This window comes from Crassostrea angulata, chromosome 3, assembly GCF_025612915.1.
Source record: "Crassostrea angulata isolate pt1a10 chromosome 3, ASM2561291v2, whole genome shotgun sequence".
Taxonomy (NCBI): Eukaryota; Metazoa; Mollusca; class Bivalvia; order Ostreida; family Ostreidae; genus Magallana; species Magallana angulata.
This window is the reverse complement of record NC_069113.1, coordinates 5,733,519-5,750,610: the sequence shown is the minus strand read 5'-3', so window position 1 is coordinate 5,750,610 and position 17,092 is coordinate 5,733,519. Positions and strand designations below refer to the sequence as shown.

General features: G+C 35.3%; 1 protein-coding gene and 1 long non-coding RNA gene across 2 annotated transcripts; one reads left to right on the top strand and one right to left on the bottom strand.

Annotated features, from left to right (window-relative positions):
• Positions 1-3,884: 3,884 nt before the first annotated feature.
• Positions 3,885-10,436, bottom strand: LOC128178631 (actin-fragmin kinase-like). Its single transcript, XM_052845877.1, has 8 exons — positions 10,235-10,436; positions 6,712-6,864; positions 6,465-6,613; positions 5,987-6,074; positions 5,565-5,717; positions 5,103-5,264; positions 4,578-4,751; positions 3,885-4,239 (listed from the first exon to the last, which is right to left on the bottom strand). The coding sequence occupies exons 1-8, from the start codon at positions 10,389-10,391 to the stop codon at positions 4,208-4,210; spliced, it is 1,068 nt and encodes a 355-aa protein (XP_052701837.1). The 5' UTR covers positions 10,392-10,436; the 3' UTR covers positions 3,885-4,207.
• A 100-nt stretch (positions 10,437-10,536) lies between these two features.
• Positions 10,537-17,018, top strand: LOC128178629 (uncharacterized). The gene is made up of 5 exons (XR_008242982.1): positions 10,537-10,710; positions 13,547-13,704; positions 16,458-16,571; positions 16,668-16,797; positions 16,936-17,018. It is a non-coding gene; the product is annotated as an uncharacterized LOC128178629 (long non-coding RNA).
• The last annotated feature ends 74 nt before the right edge of the window (positions 17,019-17,092 follow it).

Sequence of the window (17,092 nt, the reverse complement as noted above, 5' to 3'; positions counted from 1 at the left end):
GCATTATGGCATTAATCTAAGAAATAAGATTTTAATTACATAAATCTATTAAGAAAAAATATATGTATTTATTCTTTCGTAAAACGGTTTTCAAGATGAATGAAAACAAAAATTTGTATAATTTTTCAATGCAAGCATTCTGATATAACGCATATTAAAGTTCAAGTTTTAAAAATAATCCTATGCTTGAAATTTAGAATGTTTTTGTATACAATTCTGTGCTTTTAGCATAACTCATCGATTGATTCAAATGATCTCATTGTGAATAACTCAGTCTTGAATACAATAGTTAGGGGATGGGGGGGGGGGGGATTTAATGTTAAAACGGGTGTATCAATAATTGCAGAATTAAAAATATACTTTTAGGTCCTGTGCTAAACTACAATTACATTAGACTACAGATTATGATTTAAAAAAATTAAAAGAACATCAGTAAAAATGCACTGCAATAGTACACATTTTACCGATGAAGTTCTTGGTAAGAATGTTGAACAAAGCACTGTCATTATTGGTCATCGGGTCATAAAGTCAACAAACATGGCCATATGTATACGTTTATACTGATCACAAATTGAGGCAATGTTAACATACAGTTCTTATAAAAATATTTAAGAGATGTTTACTGACATACAGTTGTTATTCTTGGGCATCAATTCTCGAGAGTTTGTAAATCATGGACAATATATTCCTGCAGTACTCTTTTGTTGAATTTGACCCCCCCCCCCCCCCGGGTCATCATCATTGGTGATTTTAGACTATATTTAAAAGGATGCGTTTATTTAAACAATAAAATGCTTTCTTTGGTGATTCATGCGGGTTATAAAGGTTGCGACATTGCAGAAAAATACGCCTTAGCGGGTTATGTAATTTTTTCTACAATAATCGCTACCTTCATAACCCGCATGAATCAATAAAGAAAGCATTTTATTGTTTATATTTACATCTTTTTTTTAACAAAATAATAAATTGATTGTAAAAATGAAGTAAAATTAACGAAATTATTGTTTATGTACATCAGTATGTTAGCTAAAAGAAACAGCCAAATCGTCTTCTATGGGAATTTGAGTCTGGCGTCATCATGATTATTTTGTGTAGTCCGTGATTTTTCTTAGGTCGCTTTAGGTTTCAACCATTCGATAAACAGGGCGTGTAGCTATCAGTCCTGGTACTGTAGTAGTTTCTACAATATAATGAATAGTAATTTCACACATCCGATTAGCAAAATCGGTAACAAAAAAAACCAAAAAACAAACAAAAAAACAGGAAAAAGTAAGATATTTCCGAATATTACATATACACTTTTTCAGGATGATTTCCACAGCATTGTTGTATTGTAATTCCATATAAGGCTTCCTTTTAAATAATGAAGTTTCTGTTGGACTAGTTATTAAGAACATCAAATTTAATTTCAGTTTAAAAAATTGTTAATATTACATCAAAATGTATTGTCCTTTGAATACAGACGCCGGACGAAGGATAACTTGAGCTCGGGTAAGCTAAAAGGCGAGATAAAACTGCGAACTTTTGTAATCTGAAATGATACATAATTTACCTGAATTTTAGATTAGGTGTTTTAATATAGATCACGGCAATTAAACACAATGCGTAAAAAAGTGTCAAGAAAAAGTGAGATGTCTTGTACAAAAAATGAATTGACTTGTCTGGAGACGCCGGGGCCGACAAACAACAGATTAAAACAGTAACATACACGTCCCGTCCCTAAAGAAAGTCAACATCTCTTATCGGCTGTGAAATGCGAAAGTGAACATCTGACACCAAAAATCCTCAATTACGAAAGAATTAACCAACCACCAACCAATGCAAATATACTTTATCTTTTCCAGGGCTGAGATTGTTTCGGATGGACCCATTTAAGGGTTTATAGGAATGCGGAGTTTTGGCTGATTTTACTTGCATTTTTGACTTTCAACACGATGAGGTCTGTTGCTACTGCAGTGTTTTTGGCGTTTGTCAGCGTCGTATCCTACAGCGGCCTAAGCATCGCTTACACTCTGGAAACCGGCGGACAAATCGATCATCTAAACCATGAAGTGGAATTAAATCAGAACAGAATTATGTCCATGGGAGAACAGTATGGAAAAGTCATATCTGAGGTGCAGGAAAAATTTTCAAAGATGAAAAAACAACTAGAAGAAGCTCTTAACCAACTATCGGGGGACAACCGGAAATACCTGACGCTGTCGTCGGATGTCGCCAGTCTCAAGCAAACAATTACCGAAGACAGGGCCACAGCTTCTAGCGCAATAAAAAACGTGGAAGAAGAAATCAAAGACGCAGTGAACTCCCAACAATCAGCGGTGGTGTCTCTAACTGAAAAACTGTCCGAACTACAAAGGAGTATGGAGGAGCTAAGAGAGGGCAGACCGGAAGTCCAGGCGGGGCAGAACGTGGCGGGGATGATAGAGAAGAGTCCGGTGGTGATGGACCTCGCGGAGAGGATAAAGGCGATGGAAGCCTCACTAATGGTGGATCCGCCCCTAGCTGACGTCCTGAAGAGGACCAGTGCCAGCCTGGGGCTGTTACAGTCCGCTTTACTGCCCGCCGTTAGGGACCTGCGCACTCAGATGTCACAGGTCCAACAGTTGGTGGGGAAAGCTGGAGAACGTTAAAAAGAGTTTGTGATTTTTTAAAGCAACGATTCTTCGTAGACGACACATTTGTGATGAGACTGGCAGAAAATTCATGTATTTGTAGAACGTTTAGAGAATAATAAACATCAATTTATCCCTTATTTCTGTTTTCCAGACTTATTTGATTCACAATTATGCTTTAGTTACTGTCGTTCGACGAATAGATTATGTGAAGGACGAGTCGGTAGGTGCTTAAACCTTTTCTTCTAAAATTGAGTTTTGTGATGTACTAGTTGTCGGATACAATGGCGCAACAAGCATACATAAAATATTTAAGTATTGAAGTCGTTTAAACGTGAATATTTGTATTGTTAAATCGTAGATTTTGAATATATTGGGTGGGTGGTAATGCAAATGAACTTCCAAATCAATCTGTGATTGTTCATTTTCAATCAGCAAACAGAGTTAAAAAAGAAAGATGCAGAGATTGAAATGGTATGTAACAAACGGCATTGTTAATTGTGCGTGCTGAGGGTCATTCCATGAGACTGAACAGATTCAGGACTTAACGAGATTGTCAAAAATATCCTATCAATCTTGATTCAGTTTGTTGTATTTCTTAACAACAGAGTCTTTTATGTGCATGTTCAAATGTGCGCCTTTGAAAGGAATAATAATTTCAGATAGCAATTTATTATTTATATTTTAAGTTTTTCATGTAATAAATAATTGAATTAATCATAAACAGTAGGTAAAAGTAAGTACATTACTATTAATGTACATAAGTACGAAAGCTTAAAGACACAGTCCAATCGTCTCCTTTGGGAATTTGAGTCCGACATCATCATGATAATTTCGTGCAGTCCATGATTTTTCTACAGGTCGCTGTAGGTTTCGACCAATCATAAACGGGGCGTGTAGATTTCAGCCATGCCAGTTTCTACAGCTGTTGTGTAGAGCTGTGAATTAATATGAAGTTCCGTAAGAATTAGAGGGAATCATACTCGATAGATGTAAATATTAAACTACTATCAAATTTCTAGACGAAGAATTATTTATTTGGGTACATAACACGTGCATCATCATTAGCTTTGCGTTGGCCCATTCGCGAAGTGTCAAATCACATCACAAAGTAGGAAAAAGTTCCATTCCTGTAAAACGTCATTATCCCCTGTTCCAATTTCAGACCTAAATAACTGTTTCACAAATGCATGCACATATACGGTTGAGATATTGGACTCGAATCATATAAATGTATAAACATTCCATGGTGTAAAATATAAGCCTTCAAAATTCAATAAAAATTTATTCATTATATGTATAAAAGTAAAGTACATGTACAATATTACATGTATATTAAAATAAAATATTGAGTATGAGAATATAACATGAATTTCTTTGTTAAATTAGACAGATTGCATATACATGTGTATACCGGTTAGGTTCAAACACATTTCAAAGTTTCTAGAAACTACGCCTCAGCAAGTTTGTTGTGTTGTTTTGTGTTTAGAGTCAGAATCGGGTGTTGCTGTATATACACAGATGAATGACTTGGATACCTAGCTGCCAGGTCCATCAATGCCTCATCCCTGAACAAACCAGACCAAAGGTTGATGCTATGACTGGCTCTGTGTCTTAGAGATCTCATCTAAAGCAAAAAAGTAAACTGTTTTAAAGAGTGCCTTTGAGGAAATTGTAAACCCATCAACTGCTATTCTCTGTTTCCAGATATATATGGTCAGCGAGACTAATGGAAAAAATAGTACATCGTTTACAATGAGCAAATTTTTCTGTTTAATTCTTTCGGAAGATCTTCACATCAGCATCTACTGAATGTAGACAGCTGTTTTAAATAAGTCTACTTTTGATCCATTTACTCTACCTTATTTAGTTTCAGACATTCTTAAGTGTCACAGATTAGCAATTAAGACATACACAATCAGACAAACAGTCTCATTCCTGATATGGCAGTGTTTGATTTTTTACCTGTGCTGAATATGTAGGTATCTGTGAAGAACTTGTTGCATGCATTGGTCTCCCGACAAAAGTCAGCTGTTCCTCCAAACATTATCACCGAGTTTCCTATCACCCCCAGGGAATGCTGGCTCCTACCCTCAGGGACCGTACCACCCTGTTTCATACTAGACCAGGTAAAAGATTCTGAAAACAGAATTTTTCTTTTAAATAAGCATTTCTACCACACACACTGGACTACACAGTTTCTAACAGCCAACATAAAGATGTAAATAAATGTAAAGAGGGGTGAAGAACTACAGTAGATTCCTTATTTTACATGAGTACTTTGTTCCACAAGTCTAAAATTTTCCATCAAATCGTGAGAATATCAAATCACGAATGCCAAATTGTTTTCATTGTTTCATGTAGTTTACATCTATCCAAAAAATAAAAGCAAGATTTTAAAGATTCCCGAGTTGTGTGTCTTGCGATTTTACGTGAATATTAATTCCTCATGTTTAATTAGGGATCTACAGTATATACACATGTAATTACCACAGTCAAACACATGGACATCAGCGAAATGCTGGTGAAGAGTCCCTCTCCCTCCTATAACAACCAGTTTGTTACCGATGGCAACAGCTGAGTGGAACGACCTTGGCTCTGGTTTCTGTCCCTGTACTTTCATCGCTAGATCTAGATTCCACTTCATCGTTTCTTAAAGAAAAAAATAATATTTATTTCACAATAATAACTATATTATAATTATGAGAGAGAGAGAGAGAGAGGCATGTTAAACTCAAGATTTTCTATTATTCACCTTTCATGTCTGATTTTTTTTTTAAAGGAGAAGTGATAATGATGTAATTAAATTTACAATATTTCAATTTGCTAGAAATTGTTAACCCAACTAATACTGATACATATTTATTTTTTACTTCTATTTGATGTGCAAAAACCCTGCTCTGCTTAACATCTCTCAGTTCATGCCTGGTATACTACTACAATAAACTTTACCTGTATTGAATATGTGAATATCATTCTTGCGGGCCTCTATGTCCTTCCCTCCAAAGATTACCAGCTGCTTATTCACAGCACACATAACATGAGCAGCTCGAGCTGTGGGCACCCCCAGGTTCATCTGCATAGGCTGTGACCATTTCTGGCTAACTGTAATTTATTGAATTTTGAATTTTTGTTCTTTAGTTTTGGGCTATAATGAAATTTGTATTATGTGATCCTTTCTTTTAATTATTTTACAAATCTTTATAAACAAGTATTTAGCAATTGAGGACACTTAACAAAACATTTAACAAAATCAAAAAAATGAATTTAAACCAAGAACTGGTGAGAACTGGTACATCAAATTAACTAGTGCAGACAACCCTTAATTCTTTAAAAAAATAAGTTAGTTTTTCCTGTTATTTTCCATGCAGTACCTGTGTCAAACACATAAAGATCATTGAACCAGCCCAATTCTACCCCCTCTTGGTCTGATGGCAAATCTGCATTATCTTCATCCTCCCACTGAAAGTTAAATCAAAATATACATGCATTCCGTGAACCACCAAGTGTTAACATCAATTCTATGAAAATCAAATGATTGAATCATATATACCTCTTAGTACTTTTGTATTTAGACTGTTTCTTTAGTCAATTATGGTAAACATATATTAAATTTCTCTACTTGCAATACTGTGGTTTCATCAATATTTGTTGAATACCAATTTTCGTGGATTTCGTTGTTAATTTAATCCATGAAATTTAAATGTTCATTGAAATGCAACATCTATTAACATTTTGTATTGAAAGGGTCATTGGCCACGAATTTACGTATCCTTGAAACTGTGATTTTCATTTTATCCACGAAAATTGATACCCTTGAATATTAATGAAACCACAGTAGCAATCACAAACCTCTTCATCAGAATCATCTTCTAAACCAGTAGATTTAGGACCAAACCCACCGAAGTAGTAAATGAGAGGACCCAGGGCAACACCTTGCAACTTGTCTCTGGTACTGGGTACCGATCCGTCACCCTTAACAACTGACCATGTGTTGGTTTCTATGTAAAGATCAACATATGCAACTGAAATCTCCTTAAAAAATATACTGATGACAAATTGATGCGAGTCCTGTGAAATATAACACATCAATGCTTACTTGTGTCAAATTTGTAGAGGTCATCCAACCATCCTGTAGAGTGACTGAGTCCCCCAAACAAATACAAGCTGTCCCCCACAGCCACCAAACTGCTGCCTGTCCGCGGGGCTGGAGGGTTACCACAGACAGCTACCTTCTCCCACTTCTTTTTATCTATCCAAAAAAAAGGAACAATGGATATTAAAAGAATTACACCATATGAATTATATAAAAAATTATGCACAATGTATCCCAGTCAGTAAGTAAGTATCATAACAGTTTGTAATCATTTGAAGTGTAAAAAATTAAAATTTTGATTTGGTAATTCATAAATAAATCCGCAAAAATACACATCAAATGCAACATTGGTCAATGTTAGCAAGTTTTCTTACAAGCCCATAGTTTGTCAGATTGCTCCCCAAGAAGTTTAATTTGGATATATTGAGGGATCAATTTCCATAACAGTGGGTTACTGGGTTTTTTAACCAGTAGTTGTTACATTTTATCAAATCTAATGGAGATTTATCATATTTTTGCACCATAAAAAAATCTCTATTTTTGCATAATATATATCCCTTTTGGGAGATTATATACAAAACTGGCCATTATTACCCATTTGGGCAATTGGTCCCAACCTGTCATAATGGAGGTTTTCATAATCAAAATACAGCTTACAATAATCTTTTTAGAGTTTTATGCATTGTGCAAGTACTTTGCCTTTCCCTTCTGAGACCTTCTGGGAATTATTCCAACAATTTAAGATTGTGTCTGTGTACTGAGGCTGCCAAATAGACACATCCAATGATTACAAACAACTGATTATCTGAATAATCATTGCCCTTAATGTAACGTTTTCGCGCTCTCGCTTTATAAAATAACCTGAATATTACAGGCGGCACCCCTGAGGCACATCACAACACTGGGTTTGAAGGCACTTTTAATATAATAAACAAAAGAATCACATAATAGGTTAAGTTTCTGAAATTTTATTAACATGAACTCAATCCAGAAGGTCGGTGCTGACTCCCGTCGGTGCTCGGTTCTAGTCGGTGCTCAGCCCTGCACCGAACCCGGTTGCGTGGTGCTAATCTATAGTCCGGTGCTACAGGTGCTAAATTCTGCAATTTTATCTATAAAGTTCTTGTACTATAATAACTTTTACCGCAAACAGACTAATCTATTCAATCAACGTTCAAATACAATGTAATATTATAATCAGTACAAATACGAGATTTGGGTAGTGCCATGCATAACTACACCCATATAAAGATTCGGTGCACACCGGGTAAACTTGGAAGGTGCAACCTGACTAAATTGCACTAATTTAGCAAATTTTACACAAAGCAATTTCTCCGCCTTACTAAAGACAAGGCAATTCTAAAACTTAATCTAAACTTTTTAAAAAACACATAGAGAAAACCGAGAGAAATAAACTTTCCCGGGGTCAGAGTATAGGGATGCACCGACTAAATTCTACATATTTCCTAAACTTGTAAACTAATAAATTATTTCAATATTCTTTAGTTTTACATTCTTACTAAATTTTCTTCATTTCTCCTACATTAATCAGCACAAATACATAAATTTATAATTTTACATATTCATACCTTCTCTCGGTACAAGCACAAAATCTCGGATAACTTTCTTCTAATTAGGATTCTGGCCTCTGACAAAGCTCACTCTGTGCGTTCCTTTTTATACTATGACGCACACCATATTTTACGTCATAACTTTGTATGAAAATTAATATTCATAAAGAATCTAAAGTTATTCTCTATAAAAATCAGCTAAAATTAAAGATCAATCAACTAACTAAACTTTATTAATACATCTTTAATCAATTCATAAACCAATACCGCCGTATTGATTATTATTTAAAATCTGAACTTCGTATACTGGACTTAATCCAGAAATATTTACGCTATCTGTATCTACTCAACGTTTACACATCAAATGGCATTTCCAGTTTGTCTTGAAAGAAACCAAACGGTAATATAGTTTTTACTATTAAACAAACTTCGTAAAACTATCTATTTTATCTAAAAAGCAAAGTCTAAATCTTTTGCCAACAATAAAGACTAAGTTCCTGATTTCATTTACAATATTCACGTAGTAGAAGACGTATGTATATTCTGACTATAATAAAAACAGCAGATGCTCATAGTCATATTCACCCATTTAGACTTACGAAATTAAGACGGCTTCAAGGACGCAACACTGCCCCCACCTAAAAAGGAGTTTGGTCCCCAAACTGGAGAGATTTAAGGTAAGTAATCAAATATTTCAATTATAATGCTATAAGTACTCTTGAATTTAAAATATCTACATTGGCTAAAGTCAATTAACAACTCTTTTGGATGAAAGAATTTATTTAACCATTTCAAAGGTGCTTTTTAAACTCGTCCACATCAATTTGAACTTGGAGGCCCAGCATTACTGTAATCTCTTTCACCACTGAAGATCTAATGATGTTCTCTGGAGCTATACTGCAAGACGAACTAGCAGAAGACGAAGATGAGGATGAGGACGAAACACTAAGGGTCCTCTTCCTAGCAGGAAGGGCTACAGGGGAGGGCGACTGTCTCTCCTGAGGAGGATTCACGGGGGAAGGTGATCTCCTACTGCGTCTAGACCTCTTTGGTTCCGGAGACACTCTAGGGGAGGGAGGGACAGTTCCTCTATCGGGTCGGGCAACTGGCGATGGGGTGTGGGAGATCCTACCAGAGGGGTGGAGGCTTAGCTCCCTAAAACTCCTTGGAGACACCATCCGAATAAAATCATCAATTCTACTAGTATACTTGTCTAACTCATCCTGAGCTCAACTACCCCGCATCTCATCGGAGCGTCTTACTACCTCCATCCTTCGGGAACTAGAATATTTCCCATGGCACGATGTGTGATTGTCACCACGTGGAAATATCATATGGCAGCCAGTACAGGTAAAGGCAAATCCTGAGTGTTGCTCCAAGATGTGCCTTTCCCTTCTGAGCTAGACCTTCTGGGAAGCATTCCAACAATTTTAGATTGTGTCTGTGTACTGAGGCTGCCAAATAGACACATCCAATGATTACAAACAACAGATTATCTGAATAATCATTGCCCCTAACAGAGATTAATCAGGTCCAGTACACGATTACACGTCTAGAACGTTTCAGGGACTGCACGTAGCTTTATTTAACTACCTGAAGTAGGTTTATTTGGTTACTCAATCATTCTTTATCCTTAAATGGACATTTTTACTAAAAGTCGCACTCAGGTGCAGCAATAATTGTCAACTTTGAACTATCAGAATACAATTGATGAAAAAAAATTACTCTTATAAATGTGCTCATTTTCCGCAAATGCAGTCAAAGTTCTAAAAGTTTTCGGGCTATTGTGGAGATGAAATTATTCACCTTTTAATAGTTTGTGATTGATCAAAAATTTATACAGAACAAAACCCTTAGGCTTTTTCACATTGAAAAGGCATACTTTTATTAGCGGGTCATGAGCTCTTATATTTTTTTCAAATTCAGACAACAAAGATAATAGAACATAACGTTACCAAATGAAAATCGAATCAGGTCGTTCGTTTCTATGAGGTCTTCTGTGTGCAAAACGCCCCCAAATAAAAACATGGAATTTCCTGACACACATGAACATTGACCCTCCCGTGGACTTAGGCAGCTATCTGATTCTAATTTTTCCCATTTTAATTCCATTTTGATGGAGAGGATTTCCCGCGGTCTTAATACCGGAAATGAAACGACAACTGTATTTATTGAATAGTGCTATTCGCAATGGCGTGAAGTCACCGGAAGTTCAGGTAAATTTATCGACTATATTAGCTTCGGGCTCGACATGATGTTTAGGACTCGTGCTCAAGATGCTGCACGAAGCAGACACTTCATATGATAAAGATGGATGAAAATGCAGAATATAAAGATTTTGAAGAGGCTATAAGGGCTGTTAGGGATATTGAAATTGAAACTAATTCGCAGTTTGTAGTTGCTCGAAAAACCAAAACCTTTAACACTAATTGTAAGAAATCAAATTCATGAACGATTTCAGGCTGTTTTATTTCAATGAAACATTTACTAAATAGTACAAATTAATTTATTTGCTGCATGCAATAAGTTTCAGACATATCATCCTATCATTTTTTCAGTTTTATTGATTTTTTTTTTTACAACCAGTGCACTCTCCGTTAAGAAAAACGCCCCCCCCCCCCTCCGCAAAAAAACAAACAAAAACAAAAGAAAACCCCATACGGTTCTTTTTTTTTAAATTTGTTTTATTAAAATGTTATTTATAATAATTATTTATTTATTTCCAATGTTGGACCCAGAGCTGAAGGGCATGTATACAAGTTTTCAATTATTATATAGAGCTGGAGAAAAAATCTGGATCAGCGCCTGCTAATAAAAATTATAGCGATGTCTGTTGTAAAAATAATATTTTATAAACACATAATTTAAATGTCATGTTAGTTGCCGAATATTTTTTAAAAGAGATTTAAATTGTTTAAAATATATTCAAGTTAATAAATTAAATCATTACGCATCATTTTATCAGAGAATTATAACTCAGATGTACGCGTTTTTTTTGTGTGTTCCATTCCGTTCTGTTTTTGTTTTTGTTTTTGTGTGTCAGTCCTTTGCAAAAAATCCTACTCATTATCGTAGTTAAATGTTAACTAATGTGTGCTATTAACACTAACAAATAAATAATTTTAAAAAATGAAATCAACTTGTCACCAGTCCAGAGGTTAAATCGAGATCAGACTAATTACTTGCACACCAGTGTTAAAATTTGGAACAGCCTTATCAATTCCATCAACAGTCAATCCTCTGTTGTGGTCATAAATAACTCCCCGAAGAGAGTAAGGGCGGTGTAAATTACTTTATAAACTTACTCTGCATCAGAAACAATTGAAATTTTTGTCGAAATCTCACGTTTGACTAGGCTTCATCGGCGATGAAGAGAGGAACCACACGTCATTCTGTCAATGTCAGCACTGCAACCGTAATAAAATTATAATTGAAACTGTAACAGCCATTTGGTTTGCCCTTTTACCAAGCAGTAACGAAAGTGGGGATGAAATCAAGATTTATGATGCAAAACCAAAGGTAAAGGGAACATTTGGGACAAAGCGAGACACTTGATAGTTTGCTTGAAGAAACAGGTGGGAACAATAACTGGGGGGGGGGGGGGGGGGGCGGGGGGTAAAAGGGCGTCTTAATAAGCGCAGCGGTCGTCGCCCAAACAAGGTTTTGCAGAAATATTTTAAAAAAATTAAGATTGAAGCAATAATTAATTATTTGTAAGACTGATCTGTGTCACTGAAGCGGTTGCTGTTCAACGGAGCATTGAAGTGTATATTGTTTACACTAACAAACCTGTATACCCGTATAAACTTTTGACATCAATTAACTGGGTATTAATTAGAAAGGTTCGGCATGAAAGAAATATCAATGTCAATATCAAAGCTAGCATTGATGATAACAAGTTGCAAGTAACTAAACATTCATTGTTGAATATGTACATGTAACAATGCATGACCGTATGAATTGCAATATGCTAAAAACATATTGATAAAATATCTTACAACTCTATATTGTGGAAATAAAATTAAAACGAGAAAACAATCAGAATAGACAAATGTTAACAGCCTTAGGATAACCCAAGACAGAGGAAGATTGTGTTTTATGTGTTATTGATCATAATGATTATAATTGTTTCAGGTCAAACGAAAAGAACGAAATGAAAACAATTCCTTTTATTTAATTATGTGCTTGTATTAATTTCCTCCTTTTTTGTACATGTATTTATTAAGACATTTGTATATACATTGCTTAGCGACGAAAAATAATTAAATGATTTACATACATGTCACCTTATCTGCGAATCTGCAGCACCACTCATTCACTTCTGTAATATAATCCCTTTAACGACCGAGGGCTCGGTATAAGTAAAGGTAGTGTTTAAAAAATCAGGTTAATTGTTTATAAAATGAAGGAATGCAATAAAACATGTGACGACTGCTTTCACTGTCCAACTAAATATCTAATACATATTCAGTAGATTCTTCCATTTATTATCACTATTTAAACGAATGTTTTAACAATTAAAAAAAAACATTTAAAACGAATCTAAAGACTTTCTAGTACTGAAAGGACTATGAGAATTGAGCAGTCAACATTGCACGCAAAGCTACCGAGTAATTTACCGTGCCATATTTAATACAAATTTAACACTAAATCATTTTTAATGATATAAGAAACATTGGGTTTTCATAAGAGAAGCATAAATGATGGATGGGGAAGGGGGGGGGGGGTAACAATAGCCTTATTTATTTAATTTATAGTGATTTCAGTCTTGGAGCATAACTAATAATAGAGTGATATATTTTACTTCAGTTTCGTAGAACTATATATACTTTAAAATAGCTACTTACTTTTAGTTTATATATACATGTATCAACTTACCGACAACCTTCTGTCGTCGATAATAAAACAAGCAAATCACAAAACTAAAAAGAAAATCCTACATGTGTTGAATAGTGTCACATCATGCTCCGTACTCTGACCCATAGTCCGCATCCCCCAAAAAACCTCATTATTAGTTGATTTTTCAAGGTTTAATACATTTTTTAACAACATAAAATTTTGAAAGGCTTTAAAATTAATAATAAAGACTTCTTGAGCAGGTCTGCATTTCATTAAGACTAATACATTGTTATATAAAGGGATATTATTTGAAAACTATTATAGAACATGATATTTAGAGCTTAGGGCATGATAAAATGAAACTTTCTATCCATTGTTCGTGTGAGTAAATATTATGTAAACAATTTCCCCCTTTATTTCCCTCTAAGATTTTCCTGACGACCTTCAGAAGCAAAGAATTTGGTTTTCTGGAAACAATAACGTGGTTGGACCCGTGATAGAAAACATCCCCTTCGTTGTCATTGGTTCCTGCGATTTAGCATGCATTCATGGCAAACCAAGGAAGAAAGAGAAACAACATCAAAATGTATAAGAATAACATAAACATGCAATAAGTAACTTCAAACAAAAATGTTTTTTATTAAAGTAAAGGTGATAAGACTTCATGCCATTGTCGTATATAAAGGTGACTCTACGCCATTGTGGTATTATATGAAAATGTATATAGAGGTGATTTCACGCCATTGTGGTTTTATAAGCATGTAGATAGAGGTGACTTCACCCCATTGTCGTTATACAAGCATGTAGACAGAGGCAACCTCACGCCATTGTGGTTTTATAAGCATGTAGATAGAGATGGCTTCACCCCATTGTCGTTTTATATGTTTGTAGTTAGAGGTGACTTCACGCCATTGCCGTTTAATAAGCATGTAAATAGTGGTGACTTCACGCCATTGTCGTTTAATAAGCATGTAAATAGAGGTGACTTCACGCCATTGCAGTTTTTTCAGCATGTGAAAAGAGGTGACTTCACGCCATTGTTGTTTAATAAGCATGTAAATAGAGGTGACTTCACGCCATTGTCATTTAATAAGCATGTAAATAGAGTTGACTTCACGCCATTGTCATTTAATAAGCATGTAAATAGAGGTGACTTCACGCCATTGTCATTTAATAAGCATGTAAATAGAGGTGACTTCACGCCATTGTCATTTAATAAGCATGTAAATAGAGTTGACTTCACGCCATTGTCATTTAATAAGCATGTAAATAGAGGTGACTTCACGCCATTGTCATTTAATAAGCATGTAAATAGAGGTGACTTCACGCCATTGTCATTTAATAAGCATGTAAATAGAGGTGACTTCACCCCATTGTCATTTAATAAGCAAGTGAATAGAGGTGACTTCACGCCATTGTCGTTATGTGGTAATCGTATGAAAGGTTTGATAAGGTTGCAGGTGCGTGACGCAGGAGTTTTAGCCTTGCTTCCCTAGGGTATCAGTTGAGCTCGTTAGGAAAGTGATAGAGAGCGAGCATGAGTCTATAATTTCTGAGTTAATATCTGTAGTACTGTGCATGATAGAGTTCTGAGAGATGAAATTTAGTAGTTGATTGAGTTATGGGTTAGTCTGAGGTGTAAGAGATAATTGCTATAGCCATACCCAGGGTATACGTTGGAGACAGAGGACAATAAGTTTGGATGTTTGAGAGTAAGGACGAATTTTCATAAAACCCGTGTTTAATATGTAAATAACCTTGTAAATAAAAACAATAGTTATCAATCAGTGCCGGTGACTCCACGCCATTATCGTTATATCAGCATGTAGATAGAAGTGACTTCACGCCATTGCCGTTATATAAGCATGTAGATAGAGTTGACTTCACGCCATTGTCGTTTAATAAGCATGTAAATAGAGGTGACTTCACGCCATTGCACTTTTTTAAGCATTTTAGATATAGGTGACTTCGCGCCATTGCCGTTTTATAAGCATGTAAATAGAGGTGACTTCACGCCATTGCACTTTTTTAAGCATTTTAGATATAGGTGACTTCGCGCCATTGCCGTTTTATAAGCATGTAAATAGAGGTGACTTCACGCCATTGTCGTTTAATAAGCATGCAAACAGAGGTGACTTCACCGCATTGCCGTTTTTTAAGCATGAGAATAGAGGTGACTTCACGTCATTGTGGATTTATAAGTATGTAGAAAGAGTTGACTTCACGTTATTGTCGTTTTATAAGCACGAAGATAGAGGTGACTTCACGCAATTGTCATTTAATAAGCATGTAGATAGAGGTGACTTCACGCCATTGCCGTTTTTTAAGCATGAGAATAGAGGTGACTTCACGTCATTGTGGATTTATAAGTATGTAGAAAGAGTTGACTTCACGTTATTGTCGTTTTATAAGCACGAAGATAGAGGTGACTTCACGCCATTGCCGTTTTTTAAGCATGTAGATAGAGGTGACTTCACGCCATTGCGGTTTTTTAAGCATGAGGATAGAGGTGACTTCACGCCATTGCCATTTTATAAGCACGAAGATAGAGGTGACTTCACGCCATTGTCATTTAATAAGCATGTAGAAAGAGGTGACTTCACGCCATTGTCGTTTAATAAGCATGTAGACAGAGGTGACTTCACGCCATTGTCGTTTAATACGCATTTAAACAGAGGTGACTTCACGCCATTGCCGTTTTTTAAGCATGTAGATAGAGGTGACTTCACGTCATTGTGGATTTATAAGCATGTAGAAAGAGTTGACATCACGCCATTGCCGTTATATAAGCATGTAGATAGAGGTGACTTCACCCCATTGTCGTTATATAAGCATGAAGATATAGGTGACCTCACGCCATTGTCGTTATATAAGCATGTAGAAAGAGGTGACTTCACGCCATTTTCGTTTTATAAGCACGAAGATAGAGGTGACCTCACGCCATTGCCGTTATATAAGCATGTAGATAGAGGTGACTTCATGCCATTGTCGTTATATAAGCATGAAGATATAGGTGACCTCACGCTATTGTCATTATATAAGCATGTAGAAAGAGGTGACTTCACGCCATTTTCGTTTTATAAGCATGTAGATATAGGTGACTTCACGCCATTGTCGTTATATAAGTATGTAGATAGAGGTGGCTTCATGCTATTGCCGTAATATAAGCATGTAGATAGAGGTGACTTCACGCCATTTTGGTGTACTTAAGCGTCTAAATAGAGGTGACCGTTAGTCATTATAGTTTAAGAGGCATGTGTTTGAAATAATGTATAGTATTGTGAAACGTACTGACAAACCTGTATTGTTCTAAATGAGGTTGTTTAAATTCTATTAAAGGAAAATCTTGATCATGAATATCAAAGGAAGAAGAAACATTTTAAAAGAACGAAGAAACAAGGGTGCCCATGTAAACTTGTTATTCAAGAAGTAGTTATATTCAGAGGTTTTCAGGTACGAAATCTTTCAAAATAAACCTCATATAAATTATCTGTTCATTTTATGTATTTAAGCTCTTTTATGTTTTAAAATAATTTCCTCTTCTTTCAGGCACCCTTGTCAAGGAAAATACGAACAAATATTTCGAACAACCATAAAAGATCCTAAAAAACCAAGATCCACTGAGAGACTATTTGTTCTTCACAAAAGGAATGTTCATGAAGACCATCTCACTGGAAAAGTACGTTATTTGTATTTATTATTTTTTATTCTCAAACTATTTTAATGATATTTTGGTCATCAGATATCTATATAAGAACACAAAACATGTAAATTTTACTGGTATGTATTAAATTATATGATATTTATATTAATTTAGATTGCTGGTGTTACTAGAAATCTCTCCAAAGAGATTTCTAATAAAATTCACGAATTGGCGGAGGAGGGCGTCGTGAAAGTTGGAGAAGTCAAGAAAGAATTAGAGAAGTAAAATCAGTAAAAAAAAGTTACACTTTTAAAAAATTATGAGTCGAATA